The 19952-nt window shown below is 40.3% G+C and overlaps 1 protein-coding gene across 1 annotated transcript in view; it reads right to left on the bottom strand.

The window, feature by feature from the left end:
- Positions 1–12317: 12317 nt before the first annotated feature.
- LOC110948477 (RNA binding protein fox-1 homolog 3-like) overlaps positions 12318–19952 on the bottom strand; it is a 550111-nt gene continuing 542476 nt past the window's right edge. Inside the window, exon 23 of the mRNA XM_051941122.1 lies at positions 12318–17737. Coding sequence (XP_051797082.1) covers positions 17735–17737 — 3 coding nt within the window. The 3' untranslated portion in view covers positions 12318–17734. The remainder of the gene's footprint in view (positions 17738–19952) is intronic.

Here is a 19952-nt window from a genome sequence, read left to right as displayed (position 1 = left end):
TCGGATGGAACAAAACATAATCTTCCAAAGGTGTTCTATTGGATTCAGGTCAGGTGAGCATGGGGCCCAGCTAATGGTATCAGTTCCTTCATCCTCCAGGAACTGCATGAGTTCTCTTACCACATAAGACTGGGCTTTGTCGTGCACCAGAAGGAATCCAGGACCACTGCGCCAATGTAGGGTCTGACAATGGGTCAAAGGATTTCATCCTGATACCTAAAGGCAGTCAGAGTGCCATTGTCCAGCCTGTAGAGGTCTGTGCGTCCCTCCATGGATATGCCTCCCCACACCATCACTGACCAAACCAGTCACACTGAACAATGTTACAGGCAGCATAACGTTCTCCATGGCTTCTCCAGACCCTTTCATGCCTGTCACATGCACTCAGGGTGAACCTGCTCTCATTTGTGCAAGGCACAGGGCACCAGTGGTGGACCTGCCAATTCCTGTGTTCTATGGCAAATGTCAACCACGGTGCTGATCAGCGAGCACAGGGCCCACTAGAGGACGGTGGGCCCTCAGACCACTCTCATTACATCTCTTTCTGATTGTTTGGTCAGAGACATTCACACCAGTGGTCTGCTGGAGGTCATTTTGTAGAGCTTTTTCAGTGCTCATCCTGTTCCTCCTTGCACAAAGGAGCAGATACCTGTCCTGCTGATGGGTTAAGGACCTTCTACGGCCCTGTCCAGCTCTCTTAGACTAACTGCCTGTCTCCTGGAATCTCCTCCATGCTGTTGAGAATGTGCTGGGAGACACAGCAAACCTTCTGGCAATGGCACACACTGATGTGCCATCCTGGAGGAGTTGGACTGTCTGTGCAACCTCTGTAGGGTCCAGGTATCGCCTCATGCTACCAGAAGTAACTCTGACCCTAGCCAAAAGCAAAACTAGTGAAAAACAGTCAGAAAACATTAGGAAGGAAAAAAAATGTCAGTGGCCTTCACCTGTAAACTCATTCTTGTTTTGGGAGTTGTCTCATTGTTACCCCTCTAGTGCACCTGTTGTTAATTTTATGAACACCAAAGCAGATGAAAATGACTAAAAACCTCCTCTGTTACTTACTTGACCAGATCAGTATTCCACAATACTTAGATTAAATAGTGTTCCTTTAATTTTTTTGAGCAGTATATATATATATATATATATATATGCTATGACTGACAAAAATATGATCCTTTGATCAGTTCCACATCAGGTTAATGTCAGATTTATTCACGTTGACTTAAATATTCCTTATTCTCCCTACAGAATCTATCGTGTATTACATCTCCTCAGTCTAGATGTACCTGTATTCTGGTATTTTTCATTCTCTTTAAACTCCCTGCTGTTCATTCTCATGTATTTCTCTTTAACTAATTTTACTTCTAAGCCCTTCTGCTGAAATATGTAGTCCAGAAGTATCACTCATCCTCTTATAGAGCTTGTAATTCTTTTGGGCGTAACAGATTGAGTTAATTTTGGGAAGGGGTAAAAAAAGAAAAAAAGATCAGAGTACGAGGCAAATATAGGAAAACTCACTTCTCTTTTTAGCCTCTTAATTAAGAGTGCAGCAATGAACAGAATCACACCCACTATGGAGAGAGATAAGTCCTGTGCCTTGTTTTAACTTCTTACATTTGGTAACTCAGCATGCTTCCTCTGTGATATTTGCTTTTAATCAGTCTTTCTGAAATATCAGATGTTCCTTGGGGTTCTTAAATGGATATCTGATAGAAGTAATAAATCATTCAATATTCTCAATATGTCCAAATGCATCGGTAGTTCACAACCAAAGCTGTTAATATTTGGACATTGTGCTACATTTTATTTGACCCTGTTTCTCACAAGTTGCTCTTTCTTGACTCTTCTTGGCTGGTAGGGCACTTTAAACCTTACATTTAAAAAAACTTAGTGATGTGGTGTTTGGTTTGATTTGGTTTAACTGTGGTTGGCATCTGAATTTTTAGTTTTTCTGGTCTTTGAGTGAAATAAGTTTCTGAAATTTTACCAGCCCGGTCTGATGATGATGCCAAGAACAGTATATATCATGGAATATTATTACTGAAAAAAAATCAGTGAGGAATTTCCCTCATGATGTTTACAATAGCTTAATTTTATATGTGATGAAAGAACTGAAAAGTAGAAATGCATGACAAAATAGCATAGAGTCAATATTTTGGACCCCACATTGCACTACAAGTGATCCAAAGCTCTATAGGAAGCTTTTAATTAACAGTAATTTTAATTATCTAAAATATTTTTTCTAATTTTTTGAGTGAACATGTCAAACTTTGCTAATTCTGATTTCTTCAATGTGATGAATTTCTGATTTTAATGCTTTTATGTCTTTATAAATGTTGCAGTTTTAAGATTTGAAATCATGTCTGATACAATGATCTGTCACACAGTTTTAAAGAGATTGACAGATTTATCCCATTAAAACTTTTGTAATATCTGCCAAACTCCTCATAGCATTTTCCCACTCCGTCCTTCCTCTTTCCTTCTTCTCAACTTCATTTCTCTATCTGTCTCTGCTGCTGTTGATTTGCTGCCTTGTGCCAACGAAGTGGGTTTTCTGACGCCCGGCCGAATTCTCCGGCTGACCTTGCATTACCCACAAGACTGCGGGTCATCAACCGTGTGCTCACCCAATCCCACAAATTGTGGCTGCTGCTCCTGTTCTGTCGAGCCCAGCACTTTTGTTTCCATTTATAGCCGACTCTTTTCAGGATCCTTATCATTATAAGAAGGGAAGGTGAACTACAGCCCAGCTGAATTGCTAATGACAGCACCTCCACAGTGTTGTAATGGGTATTAAACCACAATCATATTAAGTTGCCCAGAGCAGAGTGGGTGTTACATGGGGCCATATTTCTTTGTGCCTTTGTGCTGCATGTTGAGAGTGGGAGAACCTGCAGATGAAGGCAAACCAGCTTTTTTGAAAGGTAGTTTGGCAGCATGACCCTAAGAAACATTGAAAAGCTATAGGATGTTTAGTTATTTGTTTGTAAGCTGCTGGCAAAGTGCTTAAAGTGCATTTGTCAGCCATATTGGTCTTGCTCTTGGCTGGTTCGTTTGGGTAACAGGACCAGAGGCCAGTTCTACAAAGTAGGGATTAAAGTCAAACAAATCAGCCAGGGTTTAGCCAATTCCATAAGGGGCAGTTCAATCAAGCTGATTTGATACATGTCCAAGCTGTCAAGTAAGTTGATTTTCTGTTAAGTTCAGTTTTTGGAATTTATTATATGGCAGCACACCAGAGAGTCAGTAGTAAAAACCTGACTTTTCCATGAGGTGAATATCAACAGGAACTTTAGTTTAGCAAAACTCAGGCTTAGACTGACAGTTACCCTGACAGCATTAGTTAACCACGCCCGACGGGTACGTCAGCGGGGTTATTGCATTCGGTGCGGTATCTGGCTGGGTAAGTATGTATGTATGTATGTATGTGGCTATGTCCGGTCCGATATCTCTGCAACCGCTGAAGTCAGGATAATCAAACTTGGCACTGAAGATCAGTCTAAGGTCCCCTGCTCAGTTGTGAAGTTACAGGTCAGCAAATCAAGTAGGGAGGGAGATACGTACGATGATCAAAATTGATACATATTGCATCAGTTGTATAAGAAGGACAGGGTTTTCACCAGCAGAGGGCGTGGTTCTGCCCTCTACTGAGGGCTCATCTAGTTTACAGAGTAACTGAGTTTGTGCATTGAATTTGCTTTACAAAACTAAATGTCATAGAAGGGAAATAAGCCAACATGACATATTGGCATATCCACTCTCCAAAAGTACTGGAACAGTGAGGCAAATTCCTTTATTTTTGCTGAAGACTGAAAAAACTTGGGTTTTTTCCTGTTGAAAGGTGAACCTTCGGCCCAGTCTGAGGTCCTGAGCACTCTGGAAGAGGTTTTCCTCCAGGATATCTCTGTACTTGGCCGCATTCATCCTTCCTTCAATTGCAACCAGTTGTCCTGTCCCTGCAGCTGAAAAGCACCCCCACAACATGATGCTCCCACCACCATATTTCACTGTAGGGATTGTATTGGGCAGGTGATGAGCAGTGCCTGGTTTTCTCCACACATACCACTTAAAATTAAAACCAAAAAGTTCAATCTTGGTCTCATCAGACCAGAGAATCTTATTTCTCATAGTCTGGGAGTCCTTCATGTGTTTTTTGCCAAACTCTATGCGGGCTTTCATGTGTCTTGCACTGAGGAGAGGCTTCCATCGGGCCACTCTGCCATAAAGCCCCGACTGGTGGAGGGCTGCAGTGATAGTTGACTTTGTGGAACTTTCTCCTATCTCCCGACTGCATCTCTGGAGCTCAGCCACAGTGATCTTTGGGTTCTTCTTTACCTCTCTCACCAAGGCTCTTCTCCTACCATTGCTCAGTTTGGCTGGACAGCCAGGTCTAGGAAAAGTTGTGGTTGTCCCAAACTTCTTCCATTTGAGGATTATGGAGGCCACTGTGCTCTTAGGAACCTTGAGTGCTGCAGAAATTCTTTTGTAACCTTGGCCAAATCTGTGCCACAATTCTGTCTCTGAGCTCCTTGGGCAGTTCCTTCGACCTCATGATTCTCATTTGCTCTGACATGCACTGTGAGTTGTAAGGTCTTATAGACAGGTGTGTGCCTTTCCTAATCAAGTCCAATCAGTTTAATTAAACACAGCTGGACTCCAATAAAGAAGCAGAACCATCTCGAGGAGGATCAGAAGAAATGGACAGCATGTGAGTTAAATATGAATGTCGCTGCAAAGGGTCTGAATACTTCTGACCATGTGATATTTCAGTTTTTCTTTTTGAATAAATTTGCAAAAATTTCTACATTTCTGATTTTTTCTGTCAAGATGGGGTGCTGAGTGTACATTAATGAGAAATAAAATGAACTTTTTTGATTTTGGCAAATGGCTGCAATGAAACAGAGAGTGAAAAATTTCAAGGGGTCTGAATACTTTCCGTACCCACTGTACCTGGAAATAAAAGCTGACATGTTGATCACTTGTCTCATATTCATCACACTCAAATATTTACAGTCTACAGCAAAAAAAATAAAGGAATTGGCCTTTCAATACTTTTAGAGGAGAGTGTACCTTAGGAATGGTGGCATCACATTGTTTGTCCGGCAGAGTGTATCTGACTCCATTTATTGCAATACTCTCAGCACAGTTTGCAACACATGCAGCCGAGAATGACAGCTGGGCAGCTAGAGAAAGTAACTCAAGTATGTGAAAAATATTGCTGAAAAGTTAATAAAGCATGTTCCTGTAATTTTCCTTTTCAATATATGCCTACAGTAGTAGAAAAATATTTTTTAGAAAAAAAAAACTCCACACTCATTGGCAGTATTTTCTATATATGTATATATGTGTGTGTGTGTGTGTGTGTGTGTGTGTGTGTGTGTGTGTGTGTGTGTGTGTGTGTGTGTGTGTATAATATACATGATACATGAAAAGTAAAAGTATTTTTTTCCCATAAAAATACCAAAAATAACAGCATAAACTTGAAAGATTGACTCTTTTCACAATGTTTTTGTTGCAGTAACCCCAAAGAATTACTTTTATGCTGTCATTTTTCTGAGTTAACATGCTGCTGCTATTTGATAGGTTATATCAAAACCTATTAACCATACTTAATGGCACTAGAGTTCCATCTTGTTGTGTACACACTTGTTCCGGATATTCATTTGACCTAAGTGATTAGAACTTGAAATGAAACACTTGGGTTACACTGCATTGTCCCTTTTTGATCAAATCTGTGACATTTTAAGGCATTTGTCTCCCTCGTCTGGACAGAAAGTATAACAACAGCTTGTGAAGTTCCCTTCTCTCAGCCTTGGACACTGTACATTTCCAAGTTAAACGCAGCAAGATTGATTGATATTAGCTTATGTGAAAAAAAAAAATCTAACTATTCAGCCTGAGTATGTGGGATGATTAATGCTACAAAAGAAGCCTGTATGTGCAACTTTTGCTTTTTTAGTTTGTCTTGGCAGCTGCTTTAAAAAAAAAAAAAATTGACAAAAAAGGTTGCCACTGTTTAATTAAGTAACCCCTGTTCCACTCAGCACTTGTTAGTCCAAAGTGAAACTTCTCAGAGAGATGTAAGCGAAGTTGGCTGCAGATGGCACTTAGCTGCGCCGAGCTCTGCAGTGTTAGGAGCAGATGGTAGAGTGCTGAGCTGATGGATGCACTGTCTAAAACTCCAGACAAGAAACCTGCTGCTCCCCTTCCGTCGAAGAAACTCAGAAAGGCTGAGGAGGACGAGCCTCTGCAGCTCTCTAACATCCAGACAAGACACACATAGAATCGTGATATATGCTGCGTTAGTTGATTTATTAGAGCCATATTGTAGTTTATATTCTGCCCCGTTGATACTTGTTATTGTGTGTGATGTGGAAAAGCCTGCTGAGGACTGCAAATGGCAGCTTCCTTTGTACTGCTGCTGCTGTTTTTCTGTGATTAACAGATTTATCAAGTCAAAAATGCAAATCTTCTTAAATGCTTTGTATTACATAAATGTGGATGAAATATTTTGTACTATTGCTGAGACAAAAAACAATCCAAAGATGTTCGATTTTGATCAAAATTACTCATACCCATGGCAAATTTTGCTTTACGGTGAATTTTATTTGACCAATATTTTATTTTTGGCTCTAAATTGCATAAATGAATAACAAAAATTAAGTGATATGCCAATTGTTAGTAAAAAAAAAAAAAATTATTAACATCTCTAAGTTCTATGTTTTGCTCTTGTCACTCAAGAAATGTATTTCCTTGTCAGTTAATTGTAATTGTTGGAGCTGTACACGCATAAGCCATTATATAAACAAATGATTACCTGTTTAATTAAAACTTAGTGGACAGTCTCTCCGTGAAAAGAATGTTTTTAACCCTGCATCACTCACCGGCTAACTAACAAAAAAACAAAGACAAACAGTATGTTCATACTGTACATCCAATTTATACACATTGACTTACCCAGTATAAGTGCCAGGACTTTGTGGCCCAATACCTTGACTTTGTTTCTTTTAAGCCATTTTCACAATTGTGGAAGTGTGCTTGTAAATTTACAAGACCCCTTTGCGATCAAGCCCTAACCGAACCTCCAGTCTGATGTCTTGAAATGTTGCTTCAGTGTATCCATATAACATCCTTGAAATGCCACCTACCTGATGGCATGCATTAGTCCCTCGTGCATCAAAGCACACCCAGACCATGATGCTGCCGCCACCATTTCTTGTGATTGCGATGGCTTCCAAGCTTAACCCTTTTTCCTTCAAATGTAACAATGGTTACTATGTTGAAGCAGTTGAATTTTTGCATTATAAGGTTAGAAAACATTTCCACCAAAAAAACTAAGATCTTTTTCTTCATGTACAGTTCTGAAAAAGTCTGCTTTTTTATGGTGGTTTTGGAGCAGAGGCTTCTTCCTTGCTGAGTAGCCTTTCAGGTTATGTTGATATTATACAGCAGGACTTGTTTTAGTGTGGATATCGACACTTTTATACCGTTTCCTCCAGCATCTTTATGAAGTTGTATGCTGTTGTTCGTGGATTGATATTTGCACTTTTCGCACCAAACTATATTTTTTTCCAAGAGATAGAATGCATCTTCTTGCTGAGCGGTTTGACAGCTGCATGTTCTCATGGCATTTATACTTGTGTACTGTTGTTGTCCTGATAAACATTTTGCCTTCACCATTTGCAAATCGCTACAGAGGCTGAACCAGACTTGTGAATGTCTGCAGGTTTTCCTGATGTTTTGACTGGATACAAAGATGCAGCAGTTTTGAAGGTACACTAAAACACAAGTAGATAAAAATCAGCTGATCAAAAGCTTCCAGTCAACTAGGGATGCGATGATCATGAAATTTTAGTCAAAGATTAATTGTATTCCAAATAATTATGATTAATAATGTCTTTTCTGTTCATTTTATGGCTCTATTGGTTTTAGATTGGCAGTATCAGCACCTTTGACTGCCACCTTTTAGCTGCAAATTTGACAAATTGCCTCCTCTAAGTTATTGGGTTCTCCTTTTTCATTTGGCTTAAAAGCAAAATATATCCACAGTGGTGTGGTGGTGTTTGACTCTGGAATTAAACCTACAACAGTGGTGTCATTAAATACTCATCGAATGCATTCGGTTGGATTTTACAAGTTTGGCACTTTGAGATAAACAGTCAGTGCTATTAAATGGAAGAGGGCAGTGCAAACATAGAAGACAAAGTAGAAAATGTAATTGACACTGAGCATTTCTGTTAGTTTCATCCAACTGTCTTTGTGGAGGTGAATGGAAATGGTTGTGCAAAAATGATTGTGGTCTGTTTAAATTGCGAGCAGGCAATTATGGAATATTTGTGACAGGCCTACAATAAAATCACTGTATATAACCTTGTACCCCACCAGAACTGTTATTCATGGGTGAAAACTGAAATAAAATTCAATCTGTGAAGCAGGTAAAAACTACATTTTTATTTCTTCAACCTAAGTGTATATAAATGTCTGACTCAAATGCGCATTCACTCAATTGACAGTTTATTTCAGGAATCCAGCTAAAAGTAATGCAGTGTAATACTACAGCATTCAATACCAGTTTAATAATAAAAATGCATTTTTGAATTTACACTATTTATTTTGCATATCTATACAAAAACAGAGGAAATTGTGTGCTTTATTAAATGTGAGAAGAAACATCAAGACAAAGTTGATGAGACCTTAATTAAGGTCGCAAAGGTCAGTTGTTGCAGAGAGCTGTTGAGTAATTTCCTAATGTACGTTGTTCCACTGATATATTCCTAAAATTGCTGTGATTTAGATGGAGTGGACAAAATATTAGAAATACCATCACATATCATTACAATCCAAAACTGTGTGCTGGATTATGTGTATACTGATGCACACTCATAGACACAGTGTGAGTCAAAAAGCAACCTCTCATGTCATGTGAGATTAATGACGGTGATATAAATACTCAAGTAGACTGAAGAGCGAACTGTGTTACAAGCTGTTTTGGACTCGGCAGTCATTTGGCTCATAAATCTTCTTTGTTAATTGTATTTGCTACCAAAATTACACCAGGAAATCCTGTATCTACAAAATTGATAGTGGCTACAAATATTTGAGCCGTGTTTTTCTTTGACACCAACAGACTCATCGTTTTGTCAGCCGCTCTCTGCTCCCCTCTGCTAGATGTGCCGTGACTTGATATATTGGGTCTTTTAGCCCCTGCTTTGGCTCAAATCCAAGGCCCATTTGTACAGATGGGGTTTTACGTGGGCCATTTTAGCAAAGCACCCTCCCCATAAAGCCAAAGTGTCTCATCGCTTCATAATTGTGTGATTATGGTCAATTGCTGTGGTTGGGGTGACAGATTCTATTCGAGCCCAACAGATGCTTTTATCATATTTTAGATCCCCATTTGACCTTAATCAACCGTTACATGTATGAATAAAATGGGGAGATAATATTTCACTGATGAGGTGGATCAGGTGTCGGAGAGGGGGCTGGTGTATCGGAGGAGCCGGTGGGGCTGTAAGGAAAGATAAGTTAACACAAACGAAGGTGAGGGAAGCTAAAAAAAATGGCTCTGTCGAATGAATTATGCAACTATGGAGGCCTCCAGTTGAAATGCAAAAGACAGAGAGATAGTGCCACCAAGTGGGAATGAGATGACACTACAGTTACTGTACGAGAACTTGTAAAACAGAAAAATATGGTATCTGGAGTCATGTACAGCCATTCTCATAAGACCGATCATTTTAATCAAAAGGCAAAAATTCATTTAATTGCATTCTTGTATTCAAGCATAAGTATACCTTTAATGCGACAGTTACAGATGCCATTAACATGAAAAAACAACTATAAAAGAACCTTGAATGTGTTTCAAAAGGAGGAGCCAAGCACTAAATTTAGTTTAGATACTGTTTATAAAGTTGTTCTGATCAAACACAAACCTTTTTAGTACTGCTACATCGCTGAAAAAATATATAAAGTGCTTCATATTAGTTGATGTAGCTAATTATTAATAATTTTTAATGACCTATTTTTAATACAGATAAAGCAAAAAAAGAGTTTTATTCTGAATTTAACCACCTTAAATTCAATTTATCTACTTTATATATTAAAGCATACAGGACATAATTTTAATAACTAAGACAGCAATACATAACACATGAAATAAATGAATTTACACACATAAATTTGAATAAATGTGCTTAGAATAAAGGATGATTTCACTTTGAAACACATTAAATGAGGGTAGTAGGTAGAATGAGGAGTCAAAATGACCTCAATAAGAAGGTCAAAAAGATACAACACATGGACTAACTTAACTTACAATTGAACTCAGCAAAAAAAATAAAATGTATACAAAATTTGTGCAATGTTAAAGTGATTTCTGAATTTTCAGGGTATAGAGGGTGACTAGTCTAAAGCGGCTGCACCACGCTGAGTTTAAGGTTAAAAGTAGCTGCAGCAGGTATCACCATTGATGGTGCACACGTCAACAAGTCCGTCAGCCCAGAGAGCAGGCTGCTGGCATCACTTAGACGAAAGTGTTGGGGATGTGGGATCTTCATCAGCCACAGCCTCCACCATTAGGAGAATCACGGAGGGCTGAGGGCGCTCTGTTATCAAAAGATGTGACTGAAACCTGCATGAAATTTGCTGATGCATTTCAGCTTTGTGCTGCTGTGCAATGTGTTTCATTGCAGTTTGCATGGGATTCATTTAAGAGCAACTATTGAACATTTTATCTCACTGTTTTCTCATTGCCATCGATATATCGCCTATTGCTGGTACAGATCACTATCTTTTTATCACCCAGACCTATTAACAGCTCTCAGGCCATCTGTTGGATGTGTAAAAGCAAAAGAAGTTGTGTGTAGTATTAGAGGTAACATCCAGAGTGGTCTATAAACTAGACCAAATGGAAAGCATGCGAGCACTTTATTTGCTAACTGTTTTAATGCTGTTAAATGCTAAAGTAGAACAACTCACCATGAAACACACATGCATCTGGCACCTATTTTCTGGAATTTTATGTCTCCTTCTACTTCTTTGCATTGCTTCCATTAAAAGTCAGTGTCAGGCTTTGTTCAGACTGCAGGCGAAAGAGATTCCTTTCTCAAGTCAGATTTTTAGGACAGACTGTCTTTGCAAGTGAAGTGGTCAGGTTGGATTTGTGCGTCCAGACATCACTAGCCTGTCTGCATGTAGTAATGACGCAGGTGTCAGTATTTTCTTGGCTACACTGGTGATGAAACTTTGCTTCCAGCTTTGCTTTGCCTGTGCAGAATTCTCCCCACAAAACGCCAGCAGGCTATTTATTTCAGCATCTGTCCAAGGACTGCTCGCTTCTTTGTCCATAGCTCTCTGCTAGTAGCAACATGGATTCTTTTCTAGAACTTCTGTTACTTTGGATTTGATGTGCTGTGTCACAGGTGACACAAAAGACACTTTGACATCGGATTCGAGCAGTCAGAGCATGAATATTGAGGTGGATATGTTGACATCTGATTGAAATTGCATTTCACATCACAAATTTTGGTTTGCAAAGGTTGCATTTCACGTTGTTTACTGCAGATTTAAGCTGACGGTGTAAATAAGGTCTCACATGCTGTTAGATTGTTAAGAGTCTGTACCTATTTAGACAAACAAGGATATCAGTTTATAACAAATACTGTGTAATATTCGGAAGTAGTATGGAACTGCGACATGTCTTCAACGACTTGGTTTCAATTCAGGCCTTAGGCTACTAAAAACTCTTAACATCCAAAAAGGATGCATATTCACCTACTGAAAGAGAGCATGCACAGGCCACACTGTGCACAGTTTGATGTTGCACAGCAGTGACACAAATAACAACAATGTTTTCTGGATTTTCAATTTCTCTCTTTTTTTGTTGTGACAAAAAAAATCCCATCTCCCATTGTTTGTAGAGGCTCAAAGGATTAAACAAAGTCAACAATGATGGAGAGGCACTGATCTTTTGAAGTATTTACATTTGTGTTTTTTGCGTCTCCTGCATCCCCCTGAAGGCATGCGTCTATATTTTTCCACTCGCAGGCTTCAGTCTTAGAGTTTGTCTTTCTCCGGTTGGGTAAATGGCGGCCTCGGTGACAGACAGGTGCTCTCCATCTTGTGGACCCGGAGGGGGTTTGGCATAAGACAAATGGGTCTGGGAGAGTGGCCCCACCCCATTCCACCTGGCTCATCTCATATGGCGTCGCAGTGATGTTGTGTCGTGGGATTTGTAGTGTTACCATGAATCCCAGTCGACCCCGAGCACGCAGCAACTCATTACTCACCACAAAACAGCACTGAGACTCTGGAGCTGAAGTAGACAAGTTTATTAATGATAATAATGAGGATGATGAGGATGATGATAATATTAATAATTAGTCATAATTATAATAACGTTAATGTCATAATAAATAGAACTCTTCATCTGAAGCACATAAAGAGAAGCATACAGAAAGAGAAAAAACAAAAACACAAAGTTCAGAGTACAGAGCCAGAGGAGGGGGCAGGGACTTCTAGAGACATTTTTTTAACCTTTCAATATATCCATTTAATTTTTTAACATTTTTAAACTTTATTTAACTGGAACATTTACAAAAAGGAGAAAGAGATAGATTTTAAAAAATCCTTATAAATAAATTTTGTCATTATTAGAACAAAATACAAGATTTCGGGGAGTCAGAGGATTTTTGTTTTTGTTTTTTTTTTTTCTTTTTCTTCTTTTTCCCCCTGAAAGGACATCTGGGGGAGGAGGGGAGGAGGTAAGGAAAGGTGAGGGTTATTATGTACAGAACACCAGGAATACAAAAGGGGCCAGTCGACTCACATACTAGAAGGCTTGGGGGGGGGGGGGGGGGGGGGGGGGGGGGGGGGGGGAGTTGAGAGGGTGCCGTATGGGGGTGGGTATGTTGGAGTCGGGGGGTGGAAGCGGGGGACTCTCGGAGGGGACATCCTGCTAGTGTCACAGCTCAAGCAGTTGTGCTCAGGAAGATCAGGACCAGTTCGTTATACTGAAGGCATCTGAAGGAAGGGAGGGTCACTTTAACCCCGCCCCCCCGCTCCATCCCACTGCAGAGGTGCAGGCTGGAGTTTTATCAATTTATTTTTATTTTTTTTAAAGGCAGAGCTCCACTGGATGCAGACGTAAACTACAAAGCACCAGCTAGTAGGGACAAACAGCCACAGTAAAAAAATTTTCATTTTAAAAAAAAGCACCTAAAAATAACAAAAGCCAACATTTTTCTTACACCAAACTTGACCACTGATGCTGATGCGGCTACCAACACTACTAACAATATTAGTCAATATTTCATATATTCATAGTTGATCAAAAGTCTGTGATGAATCCACAGAAAATTCTAAGGCAATAAAATTTGCTGTTTTTGTTGTTTTTATATTCAACTACAGCTCCCATGAGGCCGAGCGAGTGAAGAACTATCAAAGGGAGCTGCGTTCACGAGAGCTGTAGTTGTTGAATGAAAAATAGGACAAAATACCTTCATGCAGTGAAAGCTACTAGAACAGGAGTGAACCTGTAAGCAGGATGAGACTGTGTGACTATTCATTACCACACATATGTGAAAAGAAACGCCTGGGAGCTGTGTTTTCTCTCTCCCCGCCCTCTTTCTTTTCTTTTTTTTGTGGTTAAGATCTTCCGCCCCCGGATAACCGAAAGAAATCCAAAGCAAGTGATCAAAGTACTAATTACTGCAGCTTGAGCTTTAATGTGGCCAGATGGCATTTTTATCACATTGTTTTCAGTGTCTACCAAACACCTATGTGCTGTAAAGCTGTATACACATTTAAACAAATAAGAGGAAATGATGCACTTGGTATTATCTTACATGTTTAGAGTTGTACATCGCTGTTTTAACTGTGAAGTGCTGGAGAACTGCAGATGAAAATGAGCTTTAAGCTAGCTACACTACAGTATTTCAAATGACGACATTGCACACAGTCCCTTACTACTATTTTTACTACGACTACAGCTAATAATAATAATAGAAACAATGTAAAATAACTACTTATTTTAAACACTGCAAGTTACAACTTGCCAACTGTTGGCTTCTGTTTTAAAAATAGTCAACCAATGTCAGTTTGCACAAACTAAAGCCTGATACCTGACATGCATGTCTGCATCACAGTCCCATAGAAATGCTACGTATTCACCTTTGACATCAAACACATTAAAAATGAGCAGAGATGCAGCTCAAATCTCATGAGCAGACCAAAACCAAACATATCCTTAGAGCAAGTGCTGCATGTGGCGCCAAAACCTGACGTGTCTTTGTCCATTATAGCTCCATACATCAGTAGTCACACTGTTTCACTTCCATTATTATAACGACCACACCCTGTAGTTTGTTTTGACTCAGTTCCACATACAAACACTCCCTAGAGCACCAAATGTGGATTAATCCGCTGCTGAACAGTCCTTGTGAAATGCATTTAGGTTTGAGTAATGCTTGCTAAAAACTACAGATGCCAGCTGCTTCCCTTTTTAAATACTTATGTCTCCACTAGGAACCAGCAGACACAGTCAGATGTCGGGAAGCGGCGAGAGACAAACTCTCACATTGTTGGTTTTTGTCTTTTCATGAGATTTGTTGACAAAATTAAAACACACCATAATACCAGCCTGATCCTTTCAGATTTTATCAGCTAGCAGCTAACTAGAATAAAGATAACAGTGCTTTCTCTCCAAAATGTGCCTATCACAAGTGACATCAAGTGTTTTTGTTGCAAAATGCATAGATAATTCAGTGGACAAAATCCAACCATGTGACCAAACCTTCGTGTTCACAAACCAAAAAGAAAACAAACAAAAACTGTGGCTCTTTATCGCTGCCGATTAAATCGACCTTTAGAGAAGCTCTGCCTCCCGTGAAGTTACCACTCAAGTAAAACTCCAACCTGCTCCTGAGTTGTTTCTGACCCACCACAAGTCTGTAGTACTGTAAGTAGGCCAGATGAATCATGTGACTCTCAGAAACAAACCTACAGGTATGAAGATGCTAAGCCTGAATATGATCGCTGCATGGGAGAACAAATGACCGACTTTACCCCAATTAGACTTCACAACAGTTAGTTGCCATGATATAGATACTCTTTGTAATATATGAGAAGCTGTCTACAGATGAACAGAGGTCGCGTGGGTAGGAGCCCTGATTCAGAACAAGTATATTTTTTTTTTAACCTGAAATAAGATGAAGTTAATCAAGAAGTGCGAGGTGAGATTTACTGTACAGGATATTAACAGTACACACTGTAGTTTTGTACAGGAAGTCAGGAGCTTTACCGAGTCTTACCTTCTTAGAATAATTCACACAAAACCACTACTAACTTAGTAGTGTACCCTGAACTCTCAAACAAAGTTGTGCTTCACCCGAACCTGCTTGCCTCTGATGAAAAAGAAAAGTTTCTTCTCAGGGCCAGCAGGTTATTTCCAATACGCAATAAAACCGCCCGCCCACCAGGGTCAGCATGAGAACAGCGGTTCATAAACCGAGGCTGCTGCAGGAAGCTACGAGCCGGGCTTCATCAGCAAGGTTTGTTATATTAGCAAGAGAAGCGAACTCTTCCTCAGCAGTGATGAGTGAATAAAATCTGGGTCACGTCAATACACATCCGGGCTCCGCCATCATCACTGAGTCCCGCTGTCTCCTGATCAAAGAGCACTGAGACTGTGTTCAAATCATACTTTGGTTCAAGTAAGAAAAGAAAAATCAATATTCATAAACTTTTTATCTGACACCCACAACACCTTGCACTAATTAGCAAGTCTTTGCAGCTCCAATGAAAGGGCCAGAATTACTGCGAATGTGATTCTGTTTCTATAGTGTCTGTCGGCTAAAAGTAGGATGTGATGTTTTGCTCTGAATGGGGCAGAAATGCTTGTATGTGTGTGTAATTTGCTGTTAATGTGTGAGTATTTGCTCAGTGTGTGTGTGTGTGTGTGTTTGTGTGGTAAAAGGTGGGTTTTGGGGGAAGATCAGTTCACACTATCACCATCAGACTTTCAATCATAAAACACATGATCACATGTTACAGTAAATATCAGGGACATATTTAGTTGGAGGGGGGTCTGATATCTATGCTTGGGGGCCAGAGGCTTTCCTGCCCACCCCCTCTATTCCCTGACATCACCACAGCCCATATAATAGATATGTATATATATTTATATACAGAAAAAGAATACATACTTATTGGACACCCTAGACATTAAAGTACATTCAAAAACTGAACCAACATTCTTGATTAAACACGTTTACAGTGACTCTCCTGATATAAAGAATTAAGGTTTCGCTTCCACCAAATTAAAACTTTTTTTCCTGTTTAAAAGTTTTCAGTGCTGCAAAAGAAAACTAAACGAAAAAAGAAAAAACACACAAAAAATATTCTCAGAATACATTGACAAAAAAATTGACATATTTCAGCCCTCGTTCCTTGATACCGTTGGATGGGCACTACTGTATTTCTATAATGTTTTATCTAGCGACATAGTCTATATGCCTCAGGCTTGTGTTTTGGTTATGCACCTGCTGATGTAGTACAATGGGATTATTCGATTATAATTCAATTTGTTACATGGACGTTGATGAGTTATTCTCGTCAGGTGGAAACGTGCATCCTTGGTAGTTGTATGCACCTTATCATCACGTTGGTCTGATAGTTTGTCCGTCGGTGCAGTGACACAAAGGCTTGGGCTCGGAGTCTGGCAGGTGAGTTAAGTCGGCAACTTCTGCGCCATTTTCTCAAACTAGTCCTCAGTCAGTGACCTCTGCTGGGGCGTGGAGAGGGGCAGACGGGGAGGCTCGGCTTTTATACCGTCTCACCGTCCCGCCGTGGTTCACCCCCCCCACTCCCCAACGCTGTAAACCAGTGATGCTGCCCATTGGGGAGGGCGGGGATGCCCAATGGTGCTGCCAGAAGTAAGTGACATCACGACAGTATCCACGGGGGACGCTGTTAACAGTAGGTGCTGGAGGCCAGTGACACCGCAACAAGGAGGAAAGAGCGTAATCACCGGCCCAAGAAGGAAGGAAGGAAGGTAGTAAGTCAGGAGGTCGGGGATGTTGGAAGGAAGAAGGCGGAGTAGTGAGACCAGGAGGCTGACCTTTGACTCCACCCACAGGAAGTACAGCGTAGAAAGTGCTTCTGCCTGGATGCCGAGCTCTCCCTGCCACCTTTCTGTTAGTTTTTTTTAATAGTTTTTTCTTTTTACTTTTTTCTTTTTTTTTTTTACACGACCTCGGCGACAGAGCAGTGTGCCATAGAGAGAGGAGGGGGAACTCCTCCCTCCTCCTTCCTGCATACCACAGAATCAGCATCAAGGGCCAACTGTTCATCTCCCTTACCAAAAAACATAAAAACAGATTTGTACATATATACTGCTTTATACACTTTTTTTTTACCATTGTAAATCACAAAAGTATAGAAAAATAAAATGTTTTATAATAACGGGACACTTTTCCTTCTCTCTCTGTCTTTTTTCTACTCGGCAAAAAGGTGGTCCCTGGTGGAAACTGGCTCACTCCGTCTGTCAAGTTTGTGGCTGGTTTGACACCGCTGCCGCGGCGTCACTTTATACGCCTCCCGTCTTCCCTCGCCAGCCTCAGTAGGGGGACTCCTTCTCGTCGTCTTGTGTTATTTTCTTAAAGCTAGTTCTCTTCTCTTCGTTGTTTTCATCTGTGATGTCCATCAATACTGAGTACAGCTCTTCATTTTGTATTTACTGGAAACAGGGAGAGAAACGGGGAGAGTAGTAAATATGCAGAATGTTATGTTTCTGATACATACTGAGAGGTGCTATGAAAAGTCAGTGTGGAGCAGCTCAGTGCAAGTTTATTTTTCTCTGAATAAGTTTTTAGGGGTGAGCATCTAGTTCTAGAAAGTATAGGCTTTATAATAAGTAAATATATGAGATAATGCATGGAATAAACAACACACACTTTCTTTGAAATCCCCCAACATTTTTTTCTTCTATGCAGTGTACACTGTTACAAGGAGGAAAAGTTCACAGCGACAGAGTCAAAAACACCCAAAAGGAAACAACGTTTAAAACCCAACTGCAGAAAGTTTGAGTGCAGAGACACAACAGCTTCATTCAGCTTTCATCCCGCTCTCGTAATGTGGCATAAAAGAAGCGGGAGCAGAGGCCTTACGCCTGCCAAAACTAGTGCTACTGCTCTCCCCAGAATAAAGATCAGAGTGAGCTGTAATCATACGAGTGGAGATCGGCAGTTTGGCAGTGCAAAGTGAAAAGTCTCAGTGTAATGGGGCTGGATGGAAGCAGAGGAGAGAGGGGCGGGGCGTGTGGGTGTTAGGGGCAGGCGAGGCAAGGCAAGTGTCCCAGGACCCTCGTCATGACAGATGCTCACTAATTCGGAGTGATCTTCAGCAGCTCCGTGGCACTTCTGATGAAAAAATAAGTAAATGAAAGAAGATGAGGCTTTAATTTCAAAACGGCTTTGTAGTGCGTTACCCCGCCCACCCAACTTCCAATCCAGAGAGACAAACAGTCAAACATGTGGCGTCCTCAATCAGCGTCCACCATGCCTCCTCCTCCTCCTCTTCTTCTCATAATGGAACCGGCCCTTAGCTTTTCCACATCCTCTATCTCTTCTCTACCTCAGATTTACTGAGCGCTCGCAAGGGACCCGCCATACAAAAATATCCACATGCAGTCTTACAGCTCAGTGGGGAGGGAGCACAATGGCGCTGAAGCTACATATAGTCCTCGCGGTCAGACAGCCTAGAACGGAAAGTGCTATATTAATCACCCATGGACGTGAAGAATTCAGGAGAGGGTTCGTACAGGTATTAGAGCCAGTGCCTCTTTCACTCACAGTTTGTGAAGTCTACTTAGACCTACAAGTTCTGAGCCATGCAGATAGCTTTGGATTTATTTACACAGATATATTTCTGAGGGATCTGCAGCCATCACAGTACAATAGAGGTGAAGGAAATGTAGTTTGTGGTGCTCATGGAAGTTCAATTTTTAAATCCCCCAGCTTTCTAAATCGTGCACTTTAACTTTGGTTACATAGTACAGCTACCCTTACATCTGCCTATAGTATGCATACAATTAGCACATACTCTTTCATCATGAAATAACACCTACAAGTGTCGCAGTCTGTGGTGTAAAATGACCTGTCATCTATCTGTGTGCTTTCCAGGGCTAATGCTTGTTGATAGACCGATATATGTAATGAGGTTTATGGATGAGTGTTGACTAAAACATTGTGTCTTGGAAAGTGTAAGATGCGAGCAGATTTAGTAGGACATCCTTGCCATACTGTATTTGGGAGATTCTCGATTGGGACATACACCTTTTTTTGACATAGTATGCAGTATGGTAGTAAGAGATTTGGAGTGAACTTCTTGTCTTTTCAGAAGTGATGTCTGCATATGATGGCTGTCAGAATTCACATGCATTAGCCAAATATGGAAACCATTTTATTTCCACTTCATCACTGAGGTCTGGATTTCTGCATCATTTTATCATACAATACTGTGACGTTTCGGACGAAATACTAAAGTATGATGTGTTTCTATAATTTCAGACCACATACTAAACCATGATGTCAAATTTTAGAGGACATGCTTAACTATGACATTTTTTTTAAACATTTCGAACCACATACTAAACTATGTTGTATTTCTGCCATTTTGGACGACATACGATACATCATACAGCATATACATCATTGTACATGCTGTACGATAGCATTTTTGTCAAATTTCAGACGCAATACTAAACTATAGCATTGTTGCGACATTTCAGGCCACATATTGTACGAGGACAATTTCCTGCCATTTTGGACGACATACTGAACCATGACATTTTTGTGCGGGCAGAGTAACTATGGTGTTGTGTTATATTTTGGATGACGACTACAGTATTTCATTTTTGTGCAGTTTCATGCAATATATGATGTTTTGTCACA

This window comes from Acanthochromis polyacanthus, chromosome 21 (genome assembly GCF_021347895.1).
Source record: "Acanthochromis polyacanthus isolate Apoly-LR-REF ecotype Palm Island chromosome 21, KAUST_Apoly_ChrSc, whole genome shotgun sequence".
In the NCBI taxonomy this organism is placed as follows: domain Eukaryota; kingdom Metazoa; phylum Chordata; class Actinopteri; family Pomacentridae; genus Acanthochromis; species Acanthochromis polyacanthus.
This window is presented reverse-complemented; position numbering and strand designations above follow the sequence as displayed.